Raw genomic sequence first — 20,190 nt, 5'->3', positions numbered from 1 at the left:
AGTTTAAAGAATAATTCCAGGCATGGTTATATTATACTATACATAACTACACTGGGACAGTTTGGACTTTTATATACCATATCTGGCCAATGCCACTGAAAGCTGGAAATTCCTGAAGCATACACTGCTACTCCAGTGATCTCCACTTCCTTCTGGAACTGGTGCTGAGTCGCTGCACTCCTGCTTCCTGAACTCAGGAGGTTGGCTGCTTGGCACAGGTATCATTTAGAGAGTGCTTTGCATGTTCTGAACGAATGCAAAGTGTTCTACGATTAGATGAGGGGGAAAGGTGACATCACACTCTCCTCCACCATGTCCAATCAGAGAAGGTCATGCTTGCTGAGCAGCCGACCCGAAAGCTATTAGAGATCACTGGGGTAGTGGTGTCTACTTCAGGACTCGTTCACACGTGGGTCAATACCCTGTGTTTAAAGCGGGGGTCCACCTATCGTTTTTTTTTTGTTTTTTTTTTTTTTGTTTTTTTTTTTTGAGTTTATTCACAAACTTTTCTTCTCAGCATTACATACTCACATATTGTGTGTAATAAGTCCGCCTGTGGCAGATTTCGTCGGAAAGAATAACTTATATTATTCACTGCAGGCGGTTTCCATCTTTATTGTGGGCATTTGAAGACCACAAGCATTTATTTCCTGGATGTGGTGAATGCTGTGCTCCCAGCATTCACCGCTCGTTCCCGCACATGCTCAGTGGCATCCTGGGAAGCCTGAGACTAGCTCCCAGGAGTCTGGGAGAGGCTAGAAACACGCCTACTTCCACGGGAGGAGAACCAGGAAGTGCAAAGAAGAATTGAAAAATAAAAAGGTAATTACGGCGATTTCAATTTTTTTAAACGGCATGTCAGCATCTAGGCAAGGAAGAGAATACATACAGATATTGTTCAAAATTTGGGTGGAACCCCACTTTAAGCAGCATTTATTTAGCATTTTTAAAGTCCATCAGTCCTTCAATGCCTGCCATGAATATTACAATGGACACCATACAGTGCTGTTCACACACAGGAGTGGTAGCATTGTATGGTGTTAAAAATGAAGCAGCATGCCTTGATCTCAACTGTTCACTTCCACCAGATTAACCAAAGACAGTGCATGGAAAACCCCTACTTTGAGTTTTGAAGCAGTTAAAAATAAGCTTATGGATATAATGATCAACGAAAGGCTCATGGCTATCCGAAGAGATTCACATTACAAATTCAGCAGCCATGGATATCCTAGTCACAGCTCCAACGATTTAACCATTCTCTTTTATAATTTATTTGATAAGCAGACCCCCTGGGATTCTCCTCCCCCCCTCCTTTTCCTCCCTTACCCCCCTTCTCACCTCAAGCAGCATGCCGCGTTCATGGAGCATCAACGCTTGTCAGCCACCTCCATTGATTTCAAAAGAAAAGCTCTATAATAGCACCTTAACAGCACCTAGAGCATTTAAAGTGGTTGTAAAGCCACTTTGTGTATTTTATAGATCCCCCTCTGTTCAATGAGGTTATGTGCCCCAGTGTAAGTTCAACATAAAAAAATATGTTGCTGTATATCTTATTTCAGAGTGCCTCTTGGCGTTCACAGGACTGCCCGCCGCTTTCCTCCGTGATCTGAGAAGTACAGCGGGTAGGGCTGAGAATCCCTCGCTGATGTCAGCCAAGAGGAGAGGAGGGGTGCGGCAGCCGGTCACATGAAATAAGGGATACAGCATATTTTTTTTTTAAATAGAACATACACTGGGGCACATAACATCATTGAGGAAATCTATAAAGTAGGGGAGGGCAGCACCAAGCAGGATCAGCCAGGTATTTTAGATGATAGAAAGGGCCAAATTACACAGCACAAGCACTGTGCTGTTATGCATACTTTATTTTGGGTTACAACACTTTAAGCGTATTAGTGAAGCATTATATAAAGTGTTAGCTGGGTGCTGAAGGAGAGGCAGTAGAGACTCCTATATTCCAGAATTCACTTAAACAGAGAACTAGGACACAGCAGCTCCAGACACTTCCTGTTTGTACAGAGCAGCTGTGTGGTATTTGCTTCTGTGTGCAGGTAAAAGCATCAACCAATCAGCAATATTGACAGGCAAGGGCAGAGGCATTAAACATCATGGCCAGTGGCAAAGCTTTTTTTGTCAGCAAAGTTGAGCTAGACCAAGCGAGTGTGAAAGTATAAGATGACATCCTGCACAGAATTCCGATGTCTGCGATCACAACATAACTACGCCTCAAAGCAGATAATTTCCTCTACATAAATTCCCATTTAACCACTTGCCGCCAAACAGTGCACCCATACTTTGCGGCAGTTTGGGTGGTTATACCAGTCATGACCCTGGCATCTTTTTAGAGCCAGCGATGCTTGCTTTTTTTCCTGTTTTTTTTTTTTTTAAGGCAATATTAGCGCCTAATTAGCCTCTCCGGGCTCTCCCGTCCCACCGGTGAGCCCGAAACTAATGCCAGCGATTACGCCGGCTTACCATAGAGTTGATCGGTGACCAGACCTGATCATCTCTATGGTCTAAAACACTGAAAGCGATGAGTATTTTGTCACATCCGGTTTGGGCAGAATGTAAACAATCCATTTTTGGATTGGGAAAGCATTTGTTCAAACCGATCTTGGTTTGATCAGATGCTTTTAAAAGGGCAGATAAGAGATCTGAAGTCTAAATAGACCCCAGATGTCTCAGTAGAGAGGACCTGTCATGCTTTATTGGGATCACAAGGGAAGTTTACATTCTGATAGCAATAAAAGTGCTAAAAAATAGAATAAAACAAAGGGAGACCATGAAAAAAATTAAAAATTAAAATAGAAGAAAAACATTTTTAACCACTTAAAGCGGTTGTATACCTGCTGAAATATTTTTTTTTTTTTTTTTTTACCCCTGTAAAGCAAAAGGCATAATGAGCTAGTATGCACCGCATACTAGCTCATTATGAAATACTTACCTTAGAACGAGGCGTCGGTATCTTACCTGGTCCACGCCGAGGGAGCTGTCATGTTGCCTCGGCGTGTCTTCCGGGTATCGTGGTTCCAGCGCTGTGAGTGGCTGGAGCCGCGATGTCATCACTCCCACGCATGCGCGCGGGAGATTTCTTACCCGGCAAAGTCCAGCAGTTGCCGGGCCTTCAGTCGAGAATCCCCTGTGCGCATGCGCCGCTGCAGTCAGCGGCTCATAGCAAGGGGAATATCTCCTAAACCGTACAGGTGTAGAAGATATTTTTTTTTACCTACAGGTAAGTCTTATTATAGGCTTACCTGTAGGTAAAAAAAAAAAAAAAAAAAAAAAAAACAAACTATACAACCACTTTAAGGACCAGCCTCGTTTTGGATTTTAGGTGTTTACATGTTTAAAACAGGTTTTTTAGCTAGAAAATTACTTAGAACCCCCAAACATTATATATGTTTTTTTCTAACACCCTAGAGAATAAAATGGCGGTCGTTGCAATACTTTTTTTTGCACCGTATTTGCGCAGCGGTCTTTAAAGGGCACTTTTTTTGGAAAAAATTCACTTTTTTGAATAAAAAAAATAAGACAACAGTAAAGTTAGCCCATTTTTTTTTTTTTTATATTGTGAAATATAATGTTACGCCAAGTAAATTGATACCCAACATGTCACACTTCAAAATTGCGCCCATTCTTGGAATGGCGTCAAACTTTTACCCTCAAAAATCTCCATAGGTGACGTTTAAAAAAAAATCTACAGGTTGCACGTTTTGCTTTACAGAGGAGGTCTAGGGCTAGAATTATTGCTCTCGCTCTACCGGTCGTGACGATACCTCACATGTGTGATTTGACCACAGTTTTCATATGCAGGCGCTACTTGCGTATGCGTTCGCTTCTGCGCGCAAGCTCGTCGGTACGGGGGGGGGTTAAAGAAAAAAATTTTTATCATTTATTTTACAGTATTTTATTTATTTTTACACGGTTTAAAAAAAAATAAAAAATTGTGTCACTTTTATTCCTATTACAAGAAGTGTAAACATCCCGTGTAATAGAAAAAAGCATGACAGGACCTCTTAAATATGAGATCTGGGGTCAAAAAGACCTCAGATCTCATATTTACACTAAAATGCAATAAAAAAATAAATAAATAATGTTTTAAAAAAAAGGACATTGAAAAAAATATGCCTTTAAGAGGCGTGGGCGGAAGTGACGTTTTGACGTCACTTCCGCCCAGCAGTGTCATGGAGACGAGTGGGCGTCATCTTAGCCTCACTCGTCTCCAGGCACAGGACTGAGCAGGACGCGATCGCCTCTGCCACTACCGACGGCTCCGGCAAGCGGCAGAGGGCACCGGATCGCGGCAGGAGGGGGGGCCCCTCTCCCGCCACCGATAAAAGTGATCTCGCGGCGAATCCGCCCCAGGGACCACTTTTATCAGAAAGCCAACCGCCGCACGAAAACGGGGATACCCGGGTTATGGCAGCTAGCTGCTGCCATAACAACGATATCCGCTGGCAAAGTTTGGATGTACATTGGCGTGCGGCGGTCGGCAAGTGGTTAAAGCTTCATGTACTGACAAGAAGCATGCCGATAGGGGGAAAAAAAAAAAAAAAAAAAAAAACGCAGAGTGACAAAGAGATGAGCTGATCACTGTGCTGCTTCTCCTTCACTTCCCAGTCACAGGATGGGTTGGGGTTAGGGCGACCTCAGCTCAGAGGAAGTGGGTTGACTGATGCTGGCCATCAGGCTAGGGACATCTACTTGCAGAAATAAGTACTGCAGAAGAATTCTCTGACCTGAATGTGAATTTTGCAGCAAAACCTGGTTTTGTTCTTTATTTCATAATGGACTATTCATTTTTATCTCATTTTGGCTGAGGGTCGGCTTTAAATGGGCACTGCCACCTTACCCTGCATTGGCAGGGTGATGTTTCTATTGCTCAGACATTGGCATTGCTATGTGGCAGGTATTTACGTCTTTTTATCAAGTTTATGTACAGTGAAAACCTTTTTTAATTTTGAAGTAGAGAAGAGATAAAACTCCTGTTAAAACAGTGTTCTGTTGAGCTTTTCCTTCACTTCTTGCCCTGGTGACATCAGTAAATGGGAGGAATATTCTACAAAGTAAGGTGAATTCACACTTTGACAATTCCCACCAGAACAGGTGTCCCCATTTTGCCTTAACTCTTCTGGTGACAACTATAATATTTTGGATTTCATATCACTCTCTGTTGTGGTGACAACAGCCAATAGAAAGAGTGAATCTTCCCAGTGAGGACACAGACAGCATTAAAGATTTGACATAGGTTTTAACCAACAACATCACTGAACTTCTAATTCACTCCCTGGTAATCTCTTGCCTCATTGGCTTACCTCACCTCAACTAATTATATTCAAAATACTAACAATAACTTACAAAGCGATTCACAACTTGGCCCCCAACTACATCACTAACCTAGTCTCAAAACGCCAACCAAATCAGTGTCTTCGTTGGTCCCGAGACATACTGCTCTCTGGTTCCCTTTTCACCTCCTCCCCTGCTCGCCTCTAGGACTTCTCCCGAGCCTCTGCCATCCTCTGGAACTCCCTACCCAAATCTGCCTGACTATCTCCTATCCTGTCCACTTTCAGACAATCCCTGAAAACCCTCTCTCTTGAAAGAGGCCTATCCTGCCTACACCTAATAACTGTACTTTTATTTTCTCCTTCGGCTCATCCCCCACAGTTATTACCTTTTGTATCGCTTGACTCTCCCTTCTAGAGTGTAAGCTCTAACGAGCAAGGCCCAATGATTCCTCCTGTAATTGTTTTGTAACTATTGTCTGCCCTCATGTAATAAACTATTGGCGCTGTATAAATCCTGTATAATAAAAACAGGTTTTAACCTTTTCCAAATTGCCACGACTAAAATAAGTTTGGACTTTAACCACTTGCCGACCAGCCGCCGCAGTTGTACTGCGGCAGAATAGCTCGGTTGGGCGAAACGACGTTACTTAACATCGCTTCGCCCTGTGGCCATCTGCTCGCCCATGGAGCCGATACGAGTGCTCGGTGGTCGCGTTTACCGCCGGGCTCCCGCCGATCGATTGGGGCACACAGAGAACCGGGATCTGTGTGTGTAAACACACAGTTTCCGATTCTCTGAGGGGAGAAGGGACAGATCATCTGTTCATACAGAGTATGAACAGCGATCTTTCTCTTCCCCTACACAGTCCCCTCCCCCCTTCAGTTAGAACACACACTAGGGAACACATTAACCCATTGATCACCGCATAGCGTTAACCCCTTCCCTGCCAGTGACATTTTTACACTAATCAATGCATTTTTATAGCACTGATCGCTGTAAAAAATGCTAATGGTCCCAAAAATGTGTCAAAATTGTCCGATGTGTCTGCCATAATGTCGGAGATAGCCGCCATTACTAGCAAAAAATAATAATAATAAAAATGCCATAAAATTATCCCCTATTTTGTAGATGCTATAACTTTTGCGCAAACCAATCAATATACGCTTACAGCGATTTTATTTACCAAAAATATGTAGAAGAATACATATCAGCCTAAACTGAGGAAAAAAAAATTTTTGGGGAATATTTTTTATAGCAAAAAGTAAAAAATATTGCGTTTTTTTCAAAATTGTCGCTCTTTTTTTTGTTTATAGCGCAAAAAATAAAAGCCGCAGAGGTGATCAAATACCACCAAAAGAAAGCTCTATTTGTGGGGGGAAAAAAAAGGACATCAATTTTGTTTGGGTGCAACATCGCACGACCGCGCAATTGTCAGTTAAATCGACGCAGTGCCGAATCGCAAAAAAGTGCTCCGGTCAGGAAAGGGGTAAAATCTTCCAGGGCTGAAGCGGTTAAATACACTTTAAACGTCTGAATGTAAAAAACCGTGATATACCAAAAACATAAGCAAAAATACTTTGTATGCTGTATAAAAGATTTATGAACTCTGCTTCCTATACCCAAACGGAAGACCCTATAACTACCATTTGCCACATCAGTAATTCTCAGCATGCCATGAAGCCTGAAAGTTTCCCCTACTACTATCCAAAATGTTGACAATTAATGCAGAACTGAACCCTTTTAATACTAGCCCCCCTCCAGCGATGCAACACCTGCAAGCTCCTGTGCCAACATTTCCCAGTTTTGTAAGGCCCCTTTCACACGGGCTTTCCGATCAGGTCCGCCTGTCAGTTTTTCAGGCCTGTTTGGACACCGCATTCCCTCCTATGAAGCGGCGGTTGTCAGCGGTGACACGTCCGCTCACACCGGCTATCCGATCCGGTCTGTGAAATCCAGATGGATGGTGACCCCATTTTCCATCCCTCTGAAGGATTGGATCAGATGAAAATGGACAGGCGGTATCAGCACAGCGAGCAGAGATGGGCCTGTCATCCGCCTGCTCAGTGGAGCGATCCCCTGCTGAGCAAAGCGGAGTCTGCCGGGTGGACCGCCTGTGTGAAAGGCCCCAAAGGGTTCAGGATCCTCAACCATCTTGATTGGCTGGGCTGAGATGACAACTCCTGCTCATGAGCACAACTGTCTATACATCCAAGCATCTCAAGAACGTTCACTCAGCTGCTCAGCTCCGCATGCATTCTGAAGCATCTTACAAGGAGGAAGGCAGGAAGGTTTTATTACACAGAAGACATAGTATGTGTCTTCTGCAATAAAACTCCTTCCTGCCCACAAGTCTTTAAAGCTGAACTTTGAGAAAAACTTAAAGCAGTAGTAAAGACTCTTAGAAAAAAAATAACTAAAAATTACCCTGCAAGGTAATATTATAAGGTGCTAGTATACATTGCATACTAGCACATTATGAAATGCTTAGCTTAGAATGAAACCCTCCAGCAGAGCGCGGTCACCGCTGACAGAGCTTTCTTCCAGGTTTGTGGGCTCCGGCCATCTGATTGGCTGAGCCAAGATGACACCACTCCAAAGCATGAGCCCCGGGCACAGCACAGGTATGCCATTACATTAGAGCGCATGAACCAGTGAGGTAAAAAAAAAAAAAAAAAAAGTTATATATATATATATATATATATATATATATATATATATATATATATATATATATATATATATATATATATAGAGTTAGTTTTACTTAAAGTAGAAATTTAGTCAGAAAATTGAGCTTTGCTAGATCAGTTCAGGACCCTTTTGCAGGTATAGCTATATAAAACATTTAAAAGAAGTGCCTATACTGTTTAAAATCCAGTAATACACTGTCTCACCCTGCTCTGCACATGCTCATATTGCTGGATTTCCGGGAATGCCAACTGTCACATTTGCTTGGGTTCTCAACCAAACTGTCAAACTATCAAATCTCTGGTGTCATAACTGATCACATGTGCAGCATCATGGCAGTTGCAGATCTAACAGAGGCAAAGATGACAGCTTTCTTGACTGAAAACGATAGGAGGGTTTACTTCCACCTTAAAGCGGAATTACAACCTCCTATCCTTTATAGCCATGGAAGCTGCTTCTGTTTGATCTGCAACTGCCATGGTGCTGCACATGTGATCAGTAAAGACACCAGACATTTGATGGTCTGACTGATGGTCTGTTTGGTTAAGGACACAAGCAAACGTGACAGTTAGCAATCCCAGCATTCCAGGAATGTAACTTTTGTGAAACTGTTAAAGGGGAATTAACCCTTCGCTTTATGATTTACTTCTGCTCAGGGGTTCTGGGCTTCAGCAAAATGGCAGCCTCCAGGAAGAAAACAGGAGCAATGCTGGAGGCAATTTACAGCACACACTAACTGGTAACATAATTATTACTGTGGAATGTATGCTCCTTCCTAAAGACCATTATTTTTTAGTAAGCTTTTATGGGTAAAGCTCCGCTTTGATCCTGGAAGATTTTACCCCCTTCATGACCAGAGCATTTTTTTTTTTACTATTCAGCACTGTAGAGCTGCACGATTAGAAGATAGATCACGATTCTCGTGGCGTCAATATCATCTTTCACATTAAAAAAAAAAAAAATTGGGCTAACTTTATTGTTTAGTTTTTTTTTTTTTTTTTTTTTTAATTCATTTTTCCCAAAAAAATTGCACTTGAAAGACCACTGTGCAAACACAGTGCACAGTGTTACATAATAAATAATAATGCAACAATAGTTTTTTTTCTTTTGACAGCTAAATGAGTAGAGAAGTCTCTGCATTTGCTACATGAAAGAATCGGGGAAACTGCACTAGAGATCGTGAGGGGGGGGGGGGTTGAATCAGATCACAATTTTTTAACGATTAGTTGTGCAGCTCTACAGCACTGTGCTACTTTAACTGCCAATTGCATGATTACACAATACTGTACACATATTAAATTAATATTATTTCCACATGAATAGAGTTCTCTTTGTTATTGGTATTTGATTACCACTGGGTTTTTTTTTTTGCCATTTCAAAAAATAAAATAACAAAAATTTTGAAAAAAAAAACCCAATATTTTCTACTTTCGGTTATAAAACATATCTAATAAAATCAAATTTCTTCATACATTTAGGCCAAAACGTATTCTGCTACAGGTCTTTGGTAAAGACCAAACTGTGTTTTTGGGGTCACTAGTATAGTTCTGATCAAGATACTGACCTGTACAGACACTATACTGTAACGGCAGTGATCAGCAACTTATAGTGTGACTGTGATAGGGTGGCGGTCAATCTGGCACTAACAGACCCTGGCTGAGATGTGCACTAACAGACAAGGACGTCGCTAGTGACACTAATACTGTGATCAGTGAAAATACTGTACTAATTACACTGGCTAGGAAGGGCTTAACATCAAGGGGCAATAGAGATGTTACCCGTGTACCTAACAAGTGTAACGTGTGCTGCTTTTACTCGCAGATCTGGCTGCTTTTTCTCCCTGAACTCAGAGTTGACTTCAGGGAGAACAGCCAGCCATATTGCTGTCTGTGTACAGAGTTCTGTGTGTTTGTAAACAATGAATACTGTGCTGTGATTGGCCACAGCCGATTAGCAGGTTTCAGCTATAACTATTGGCTGTAAGCCACTGACAAACTCGTGCTGTGTCCAATCACAGTATGGGTCAGCAGGGGGCGTGTGCACTGCTATACCAGGGAGTACACTGCGGTGTATGGGTATGTATCACTTTGCTACCTGTTTGCAGTAAATCTACTGTGAGCGGACAGCAAGTCGTTAAGGTTCAAATTGTATATTTTTTTTTTTTATAACAAACAATTTATGCTTACCTGCTCTGTGCAATGGTCCTGTACATAGGTACTCCGATCTTCCTCTTCTTGGGTTCCCTGCCGGAGATCCTGGCTCCTCCCACCAATAGCAAGCTGCTTGCTACAGGGGCACTTGTGTGGGCTCGATCCTGAGCCGCGTGGTGTGCGTCCATCATCACACAGAGCTCAGCTCTGCTCACTGACTGTGATTGACATCAGGAGCCAATGGCACCCACTGCTGTCTCTGATCCTATGAGGAGGGGGAGAGTCGTTGCTCTCCAGCACATCTCTGTATGAAGAACAGGCTCAGGTAGGAGGGGGAGCTGCACCCGAATGCAGCAAATACAGGGTTAAAAAAAAAAAAAAAAAAAGCTTTGAGAACCTCTTTAACCCTTGCAGCGCAGGCACAGCCCAGCTTTAAGTTCAGGGCAGAGTTCTGCTTTAAGTGTTCTAACATGAAAATGACTGTTGCCCAGAGCAACCAATCAGCATCCAGGCAACTGCAGAAACAACAGCTGCAAACTTAATGGTTGCTATTGGCAACGAGAGATCTCCTCCAAAGGCACAGCCTACCCCCAACAACGTACAAAGCGGTACAGGTGAGCGATGTATAGAGAAGCCGAGAAGGTCACAAGGTCTGTGGAGCTCTGAGGGTACAGTCCCCCCGATAAACACTGGTCCTAGGAGCCGGCCTCCTCCATGCCCCTGACACCACTGTGCCCTCACCACCACCTCCCCATTACCCCCCACACCACAGCCCTCACCTGCAGATCTGCCGCTCAGCTTCACAAAGCGGACCAGCGGCTCCCCTCCACCGGCTTCCGCCGCCATCATACACGGTGCACCAGCAAATCGTTCCACCCGGAAACACGGAGCAGTACAAAGTGTCCGCTTATCATCTGTACCCACAGGGGGCAGGCTAGAGCGGGGAATCCCAGGCATGAGCTCATCATAGTGTGTCACAGGTGGCTCAGGTGACCACGCTGGACACCTCCTGAGATGGCTCAGCCTTGTCTGTGTATTTGGTACTGTAAAATCATGTAGACATGGTGAAGGGGTACAGACAGAGCAGTTGGATGGGGAACATATTCCAGAATAAATGGCTCACACTTGGACTGCAGCCCAAAATTGGTACCATGAGGTCACAGGAGATGTATAACCTGAGAGGGAGGGGACAGAACTGACCCTGGCTTTTCTCCATGGAAACCAAACAACCACCCCCCCTGGAAAGCACACCCCCACAGATCACCCACACCCCCATCTCACTACAATGGCATCCAATGGGCAGTAACTATATGTACACATGTGCAGGACCAAAACATTTGTTTCATTTCGATTTGTTAGAACCTTTTTCAGTTTTCAGGCGTTTTAGCGCTAGAAATAGCGCCTCCCATTCATTGCAATGGGTGCTTTCATACTGGAGCGGTGGGCTTGTGGGGACGTTAGAAAAAGTCTTTTTGGGGTGGGTTGGGAGTGCTGTATACACCGCTCCTAAACCGCCCCTGCCCATTGCAATGAGTGGGCACCGCTTTTTAGGCAATTCAGAAGCACCGCATCACAGGCACTTTTAACCCCTTCTTGGAGGTTAAAAGTGCCCCACTACTGCCCAAAAAGCGGCGCCAAAGTGGCGCTATAACAGCGGTAAAGCGACGCTTTACCGCCAACGCCGGCATCGCCCCAATGTGAAAGTAGCCTTAAAATTTTGTTAAGTTTCATTTTGTTTATTTATTTTCGGATTTGATCCAGATTTTCAGAATTCAGCCGAATTGAATTCAATTTGACCAAATTTGGAAAATTTTAATCCAATTTGAATTTATTCTCTTCGAATTTCGGAAGACGGGTATATTCTTTCTATTTTTTTCTATTCTATTGTTTCTATTCTCTTTTGTTCTATGCTATTCTATTCAAATTCAAATGTATTCTATTTGAATTTTGAAAGACAGTTATATTCTTTCTATTTTATTCTATTTTTTTCTTTTCTATTCTATTTTATTATTTTCTATTCTAATCTATTCTATTCTAATTCAAATTTATTCTATTCAGATTTCAGAAGATGGTTATATTCTTCCTATTTTGTTCTATTCTATTCTTTTATTTTCTATTCTATTTGAATCTATTCTATTCAAATTTATTCTATTCAAATTTTAGAAGACGGTTATATTCTTTTTATATTTTTCTATTCTATTTTTTATTTTCTATTCTATTCTTTTATTTTCTATTCTATTCTTTTTTATTTTAATCTATTCTATTATTTTCTATTTCTTTATTTTATACTCTCTTACTTTATTTTCTATTCTATTTTATTCTATTCTTGTATCTTCTATTCTATTCTGTTCTGTTTTACTCTATTATTTTCTTTTCTATTTTATTCTATTGTATTCCTCTATTTTCTATTCTGTTTTATTCTAATCTTGTTTTCAAATTCAATTTAGTTTTCAAATTAGATTCAAATGCGATGTGAATTTAATTCGAATTTCAGACGAAATCTCATTTTGTTATTTTGGATTTGTTTCAAATACTATTGTAATTCGGATACATCTGAATTTCCAAATAATGAAAGATTTGTTCGAATTTCGATTCGGAACGAAACGCACATGTCTAGCTATATGTAAGAGCGAACAACACAGCACAGGTGTAAGGCTGACCATACACTATATGATCTGATTGTACAATCTCCTTTAGATCTACCATCAGCTGTGCAGTCCAAAGGTCTGCTTGATTTGGCATTAAAGCCGTAGTAAACTTGGTGACTTGTACCTGCTGGCAAGCGTATAATAAAGCTTAGCTGTAGGTACAAGGAATATCTTATAATATGCACTGTTTAGAAGATATTCACTATTTCTGTAGCCGGTGATGTCACCAGCACATGCGTACTGCGCTCTGAAGGGACGGTATACTGAGTACGTAGTCCCTTCAGAGCGCTTTGCTGCGATCGTGGCTTCCGTACAAATGCGCAAGAATGACGTCATCATGGCTTGGCTATTCAGAGGACCAGAGCCTGCAAACCCAGAAGGAAGAACGAGTGAAGATGGAAGCCCTGTCAGAAGTAAAGGTGCACCACTGGGGGGCTTCGTTTTTTTCAAGAATCATACTTACCTAGGTGGATACTGCATCTGTTCCTCGCTGGCACTGTCAATCATCGCTGTCTGCTCTGCCCTCCCCCACCCGCTCCCTGGAGATCTGGGCTGTGGAGGGGGCGGCTCAGCCTCTCAGTGCCTTGCTGAGAGGCTGATCCGGGTGTCGCAATCTTTCCCCAGCCTGGACCTGTTCTGTGACGTCGACCGACAGCGAGCTTCTGCTGAAAACAGGTCGCAGGAGTGCCAAACGAACTGCACTTCTGTGATCCACAGGAGAAGTACAGCCAAATGAGCTTTGGTGTACTTGTCCTTTCGGCTGGGTTCACACCGCAGTACGGAGCGGCTCACAGCAGGAGTTCGGTGCGGTCCTGTTCACTGTTTCAGGTCCGATTTCAGCCCGAATTTTTGGCTGCATTTGGACCTGAAACGGACCAATTCGCACCAGAAACGCTGCGGAGATGTGTGAACGGCTCCATAGAGAGACGGTCACAATCTCCTGACATGCGAATTGAATGCTGGGAAACCCACATCCAATTCGCAATAGTGTGAACCCATCCTAAAGGTAAGTCTTTCATAATGTGCTAATTATAACATTAATCACTTCAATACCAGGCACTCCCCCCCCCCCCTCTCCTCCTGCCCAGGCCAATTTTCAGCTTTCAGTGCTGTCACTTTTTAAATGACAATTACGCGGTCATGCTACACTGTACCCAAACAAAATTTTTATCATTTTGTTCCCACAAATAGAGCTTTCTTTTGGTGGTATTTGATCACCTCTGCAGTTTTTATTTGTTGCTAAACAAATAAAAAAAAGACCAAAAATTTTGAAAAAAAACGTTTTTCTTTGTTTCTGTTATAAAATTTTGTAAATAAGTACGTTTTCTCCTTCACTGATGGGCACTGATGAGGCTGCACTGACGGGCACTGATAAGGTGGCACCAATGATGATGGGCACAAATAGGCAGCACTGATGGGCGGCACTGATATGCAGCACTGATGGGCATTGATAGACGGCACTGATGGGCACTGATAGGCAACACTGATGGGCACTGAAAGGCTGCACTGATGGGTACTTATGAGTGGCACTGATAGGCGGCACTGATAGATGGCACTGATAAGCATCACTAATGGCACTGGCAGGCATTGCTGATGGGCACTGATTTGCATCTGCCTGGGCACTGATTGGCATCTGCCTGGGCACTGATTGGCATTTCCCTGGTGGTCCAGGGTGGCATACCTGGTGGGCATCTTTTGTGTGCATCCCTGGTGGTCCTGGGCCGGCATCCGAGGGGGGGCTGCGCTGATAAACAATTATCACAGACCCCCCTCTCAGGAGAGCAGCAGACCGGCTCTCCTCTACTCGCGTCTGTCAGACGTGAGTGAGGAAAAGCCGATAAACAGCTCTTCCTGTTTACACTGTGATCAGCGGTGATTGGACACGGCTGATCACGTGGTAAAGAGCCTCCGTCAGAGGCTCTTTACCGAGATCGGTGTTGCTGTGTGTCAGACTGACACACCACAACAGCGATCGCCGTGCTGCGTGCCCCCGGCTTATCCTGCTGGATGTCATATGACGCCCAGTCAGGATAACTGAACCACTTCCCAGCTGTCGTTTTGCTGTAGCCCGCTCAGGAAGTGGTTAAAGAGGAAGTAAACCTGGGTTTTTTTTCATACCTGCAAAGTAAAGGCATAATGTGCTACTATGCATTGCATAGTAGCACATTATGTGACACTTACCTGCAAACGAAGCCCTCGTCGTCCCTGCTGGAGGCTGCATCCATCTTCACCCATCTTCCTCCTGGGTCCGCGGACTCTGGCTCTGTGACAGTCCAAGAGACGTGTGACGTCGCTCCCGCGCATGCGCGCAGGAGCCGCCAGTCACAGCATAGGCTTCTGAGGAAATGGCATGGGCGGCTGTTCCTTCAGAGCGCATGCGCCAATGACATAATCGGTGCAGTATACAGTGAATATCTCCAAAATGGCGCACGTTTAGGAGATTTTTACAACACCTATAGGTAACCCTTATTCTAGGCTTACCTGTAAGTACAAAGAAGGAATGTTTACATCCTCTTTAACTTGTAGGGGAAAGGTGATTTTTTCCCACACTTTACTTCTGCTTTATTTGAATGGATTGTTTGGGTTTGTCCTCCTATTACATAGCTTTGGTAAATCTAAAGGAAGTTGCACAATCAGATTGTATAGTGTATGGCCAGCATAAAAATGAAAAGCTTAAGCCTAGGTTCACACTATAGCGATGCGAGAACCAGCGCAATTCCAGTGCCAGTTCCGGCATCGCATCTCTCCCGCAGGCAGTTCACACTGCCCTCTGCGAACCGCTGCAGGTGTCTGTTAATGACACTCCCAGATCGATTCACAGATCTCAGTGCGAACTGTGGTTACGAACAGGAATCAGATCGCACAGGTGTGAATACCCATGTGATCCGATTCCAGTGTGGGAAAAAAAAGTCCCTGCACCTTTTTTGTGCAAATCCAATGTGAGTTCAACCTTACAACTGTATGGCTGAACTCGCATTGCACAGACATTGCATGTGATCGGCACCTGCGGTCCGGGTGTGAATCACATGCGATGTCTGTGTTCGCATATGTGTGAACCCAGGCTAAGACCCCATACACACTATTAGATTTTCTGCAGATTTTTGTCTTCAGATTTACCAAAAACCATGTAGTGCAAGGGCATGCCTGATTGCATACAAATTGAAACTCTAAAAGTGGTGTTCCGGCCGAAATTATACTTTTTAAATAAAAATACCCCTATAATACACAAGCTTAATGTATTCTAGTAAAGGTAGTCTGTAAACTAAGGTCTGTTTTGTTAGTTTATAGCAGTAGTTTGTTATTTTATAAACTTACAGCAGACTGTGGCCATCTTAAGTGTGGGCATCTGAAGCCAGACTGTATTTCTTCCTGCATCTCATACTTGCAGATCTCGCAGATGCTCAGTGCAGCACAAGCAGTCTAATAGGTTTCAGGTCAGGTTTCCATAGCAACGGCAGTGTCAGAGGAAGTTGCCACCCCTTTCCAGAAGGCATTGCAAACAGGAAATGATGCGATGGGCCACGACCAGGGAGGAGGAAGTGAAAAATGAATACAGCAGATATACAGTAGGTGCTGAGAAAAAAAAAATATCCAATTCGTTTACAGTGCACAGTTTAGTGAGGGATGCTGAAGAGTTGTAAAAGTGGGTGGAACTCCACTTTAAGGTTTGGCCTCATATTACATGGTTTTGGTAAATCTGAAGACAAAAATCTGCAGAAAATCTAATAGGGTGTATGGGGATTAACAGTCTGATGGCTGTATTCGTTTTATTTATTTATTTATTTTTTCCACCTGGCGTTCTGACCAGTGACACTTCAGGGGTTAATTGACTAAACATGGAGGCCGGGTTCACACTTATGCAAATTGGAATGTGGGTTCCTCCGCATCCAATTCACATAACAGGTGACTGTTACCGGCACTCAATGGGGACGGTTCACACAGCTCCAGCCGGGGCAGCTGCAGTCCGCACAGGAAAAGGGTCCTGTGCATCTTTTGCTCCAAATCAGGTCCGAATTCAGGCAAAAATTTGGACCTGATTCACCCCTGAAACAGGGACGCACCAGACCCCTCTGCTGTGAGCAGTGGCTAGTGTGAACCTGGCCGGAGAGTGCAAAATCTGGTGCAGCCGTGCATGGTAGCCAATCAGCTTCTAACTTCAGCTTGTTCAGTTAAGCTTTGATAATAAAACCTGGAAGCTGATCAGTTTCTATGCAGAGCTGAACCAGATTTTACACTCTCTCCAGTTTTAGTAAATCAACCTCTTCCTGTCTTAGGGTGTCTCAACTCTGGATGGAGGAGCAATGAAGCCGCCCTTAATCAGCAGTATTGTCATTCTGCAGAGAGGATAGTGTTAAGCCTAGTACACACTAACAGGTTTTTGTTTTGTTTTTTTCAACTCAGCGGGCTGAACAAAAAAAAAACTGAAGAGCTTAGAAGGAGCCGTTGTACTAACTTTGCAATTTTAGTACAGTGATCGCCCCCACTGAGCTATTGTGTTCTGACGGGGGGGACTGCCCCGATCGTCAGACCTTTTTTCGGTTATGCCTCTTCGACAGAAGCCAGACAAACGGCCAGCTTCTGTTGGACTGGCTGTCGTACACATGGGCCGAATGTCAGCCGATTCAATGCAGCCCGATATTTGGCCCATGCATATGGCCCTTTAGGCAGCCCATAAATTTGTCAGTTTTTTAAACTGACTTAATCCCCCCATCCACACACTTGGTGTGGATAAAGGAATCCTGCCTGCTGAGCTACTGTATTCTGATAGTGTGGAGAATTCACCCCAGTCAGAATGCATGGTATGGCCTGCAATGCTTATCAAGCGGGGCAAATCCAACAGGGTGGCTGTATAGAAGTCAATTGGTGAAACAACTTCTGTACAACCTCCCAGCCCATACATAAAACATCAAAATTTGTCTGGCCCCTGCTAAACCGGCTGAGTTTGGATCCATGTATGTCTGACTTTAGAATAGCAGATATGAATGGACTTGACTAACAATGAAACTGTTAGGCCCCTTTCACACGGGACGGATCCGTGATGATCCGCCCCGTGAACCTCTGCTTGCTCAGCGGAGATCGCTCCGTTGATCCCCGCTGAGCCAGCGGATGACAGGGTGGTCCCTGTACACTGAGTAAGGACCGCCCTGTCAGATCTCCGTGTTCATCCAATCTGCTCTGCAGGATAGAAAAATAGGATTTTCCTCCGTCTGCAGAATAGGACCATAGCGGGGACGGATGATATCGGGTGTCAGTGAATGTTCATCCGCTGACACCCGCTATCCCATAGGGATGCATGTATGTCCGTATTTCATCCGAAAACGGATGGATGAAATACGGACATACGGTCCGCACGTGTGAAAGGGGCCTTAGTTGAACTCCAGCTAACACTTTTCAAGATGTTACAGTTAAGCCGCGTACACTCGATCGGATTTTCTGACGGGAAATGTGTGATGACAGGCTGTTGGCGGAAAATCCTACCATGTGTATGCTCCATTGGACAATTGTTGTTGGATTTTCCGTGGACAAATGTTGGATGGCAGGCTTTAAAATTTTCCACTGACAAATGTCTGTTGTCGGATTTTCCGAGCGCGTATACACAAGTCCGTCAGACAAAAGTACAAAGTACAAACACGCATGCTCGAAAGCAAGGACGAGCAAGAAGCGGTCGGTCTTGTAAACTAGCATTCATAATGGAGAATGAACATTCATGACGTGGCAGATTATGAAATCTCGAAATGCAGCGCACATTCTCTTCTTTTTTAATGGGATAATAATGAAGCTGCTTTGCTGGTGATACTGATGGAGTTATGGCAAACATATTTTAAAAGGCTTTTATTTTCTAGTGATATCAAGAATAATATTTTATGCTTTTTGGGGTTTTTTTGGTTTTTTTTGGGGCAAGTTACCACAACACCATTATCCCGTAGTTTTTAAGATCAAAGATACAATTATGTTGGTGTCCCTTGTCAATTTTACATTGTATTTTTTTTAATGTAACTGCCTACTCCCAAACTGTCATTTGAAGTAAAACACATAGCCAAGTATTATTCTACACATTTTTTTTATTGTGCATTCAAAAAAGAAAACAAATAAAATTATACATCCTATCTACCAATAGAAATTAACGAAAAAGTGCATTCTATGCATCCAAAAATATAGAAAATATAACAAATCAAATCATTATTATTCAACCAAAAAATAAAATAAAAGCCTCATGCATGTGTCTTGCTTCTTAATATAGGGGGTAAGCAATGCCAAGAGTTGGTGAAAGCAGGGGTCCGTCATCTGGAGATAATTCTGAAAAACATCTGGATTATTCTCCTGGAGCTCCCGCAGCAAAGGCATATGACATAATTGGTCATGATTAATAAAGCAACCAATTTTTGGTCCAAGAAATCCTCCTCCTGTTCCTGGACTGGACTTGGGTCAAAGCAATAACTCCAAAGCCAATAATAACACGTTATCTCCTCCGATTCCGCAACATGGTTGATGAACGGCCGTTCAGAAACGAACTGAAAAGCACGAAATGAAAAACGCAAACTGAAAATCGCTAAATGAAAAGCGCGAATCAACACTCACCAAACTTCTACTAACATGAAATTAACAGAAGGAGCTCAAAGGGTGGCGCTAAAGAGCTGAAAAACCACGTAGTACGTCACTACGTTCGTGTTTGTTAGCCAACAATTCCTTGCCGTTTGTATGCAAGACAAAATCCAGGCACACGCCTTCGGAAAAAATTCCGAGGTTTTGTCTGCAGAAAATCCGATAGTGTATACTAGGCTTTAGAGTTATATTTCTCAGTTTGGGATAAAGGTTTTAAATAAATAAAAGTTGATCATTGTAAGCACCCCTGACAGTGTTAAATAGTTTGTCTCAACCCTCTAGCTGCTACTTTGTCTGGACAACTTGGTCTGTTAAAGGAAGTTGATAAATAACAGACTTATTGGCAGAATCATTAGGTGAAAAAGAAAAAAAAAGCCTAGAAAAGAAAACAAATGCTGCCACCACATCTAAGGACTGTGTCTAAGAACATTTTGCACTCACCAAATAAATTTCTCCTTCACCAATACTCAAGCACAAATATACCATGCTCAGAAATGTTACTGAAAAAACATATAGTGAAAATTATATGAACAATCTTTAAAACACGAAATTCATCAAAACGAAAAAGTTTTCATTTGATTGATCAAGTGAAATACACTCCAAAAAACAATATTTAAATAGTAATCAAATATTAAAGTCCATTGTGAAATTATATTCAAATAATAAAATATCCATTTTATTAACATTTCCACTTCCTTGGTACACTCTGTGTTACATATACAAGTAATTTGTGGAACCGCGTCATCCCCCGAGGACTCGCTCTTAACTTGGCAGTTGAAACTTCAAATTAAAAAAGGTCAGAAATGCAGGCT

General features: G+C 42.9%; 1 protein-coding gene across 2 annotated transcripts in view; it reads right to left on the bottom strand.

Annotated features, from left to right (window-relative positions):
* Positions 1 to 11,061, bottom strand: part of KLHDC10 (kelch domain containing 10) — an 88,748-nt gene extending 77,687 nt beyond the window's left edge. Inside the window, exon 1 of one of the 2 annotated variants that reach the window (XM_073619364.1) lies at positions 10,907 to 11,061. In XM_073619364.1, coding sequence (XP_073475465.1) covers positions 10,907 to 10,976 — 70 coding nt within the window. In that variant the 5' untranslated portion in view covers positions 10,977 to 11,061. The remainder of the gene's footprint in view (positions 1 to 10,906) is intronic. The other variant, XM_073619363.1, reaches the window with a different exon arrangement.
* Between the last annotated feature and the right edge of the window lie 9,129 nt (positions 11,062 to 20,190).

This window comes from Aquarana catesbeiana, linkage group LG03 (genome assembly GCF_042186555.1).
Source record: "Aquarana catesbeiana isolate 2022-GZ linkage group LG03, ASM4218655v1, whole genome shotgun sequence".
Lineage (NCBI taxonomy): Eukaryota > Metazoa > Chordata > Amphibia > Anura > Ranidae > Aquarana > Aquarana catesbeiana.
This window is presented reverse-complemented; position numbering and strand designations above follow the sequence as displayed.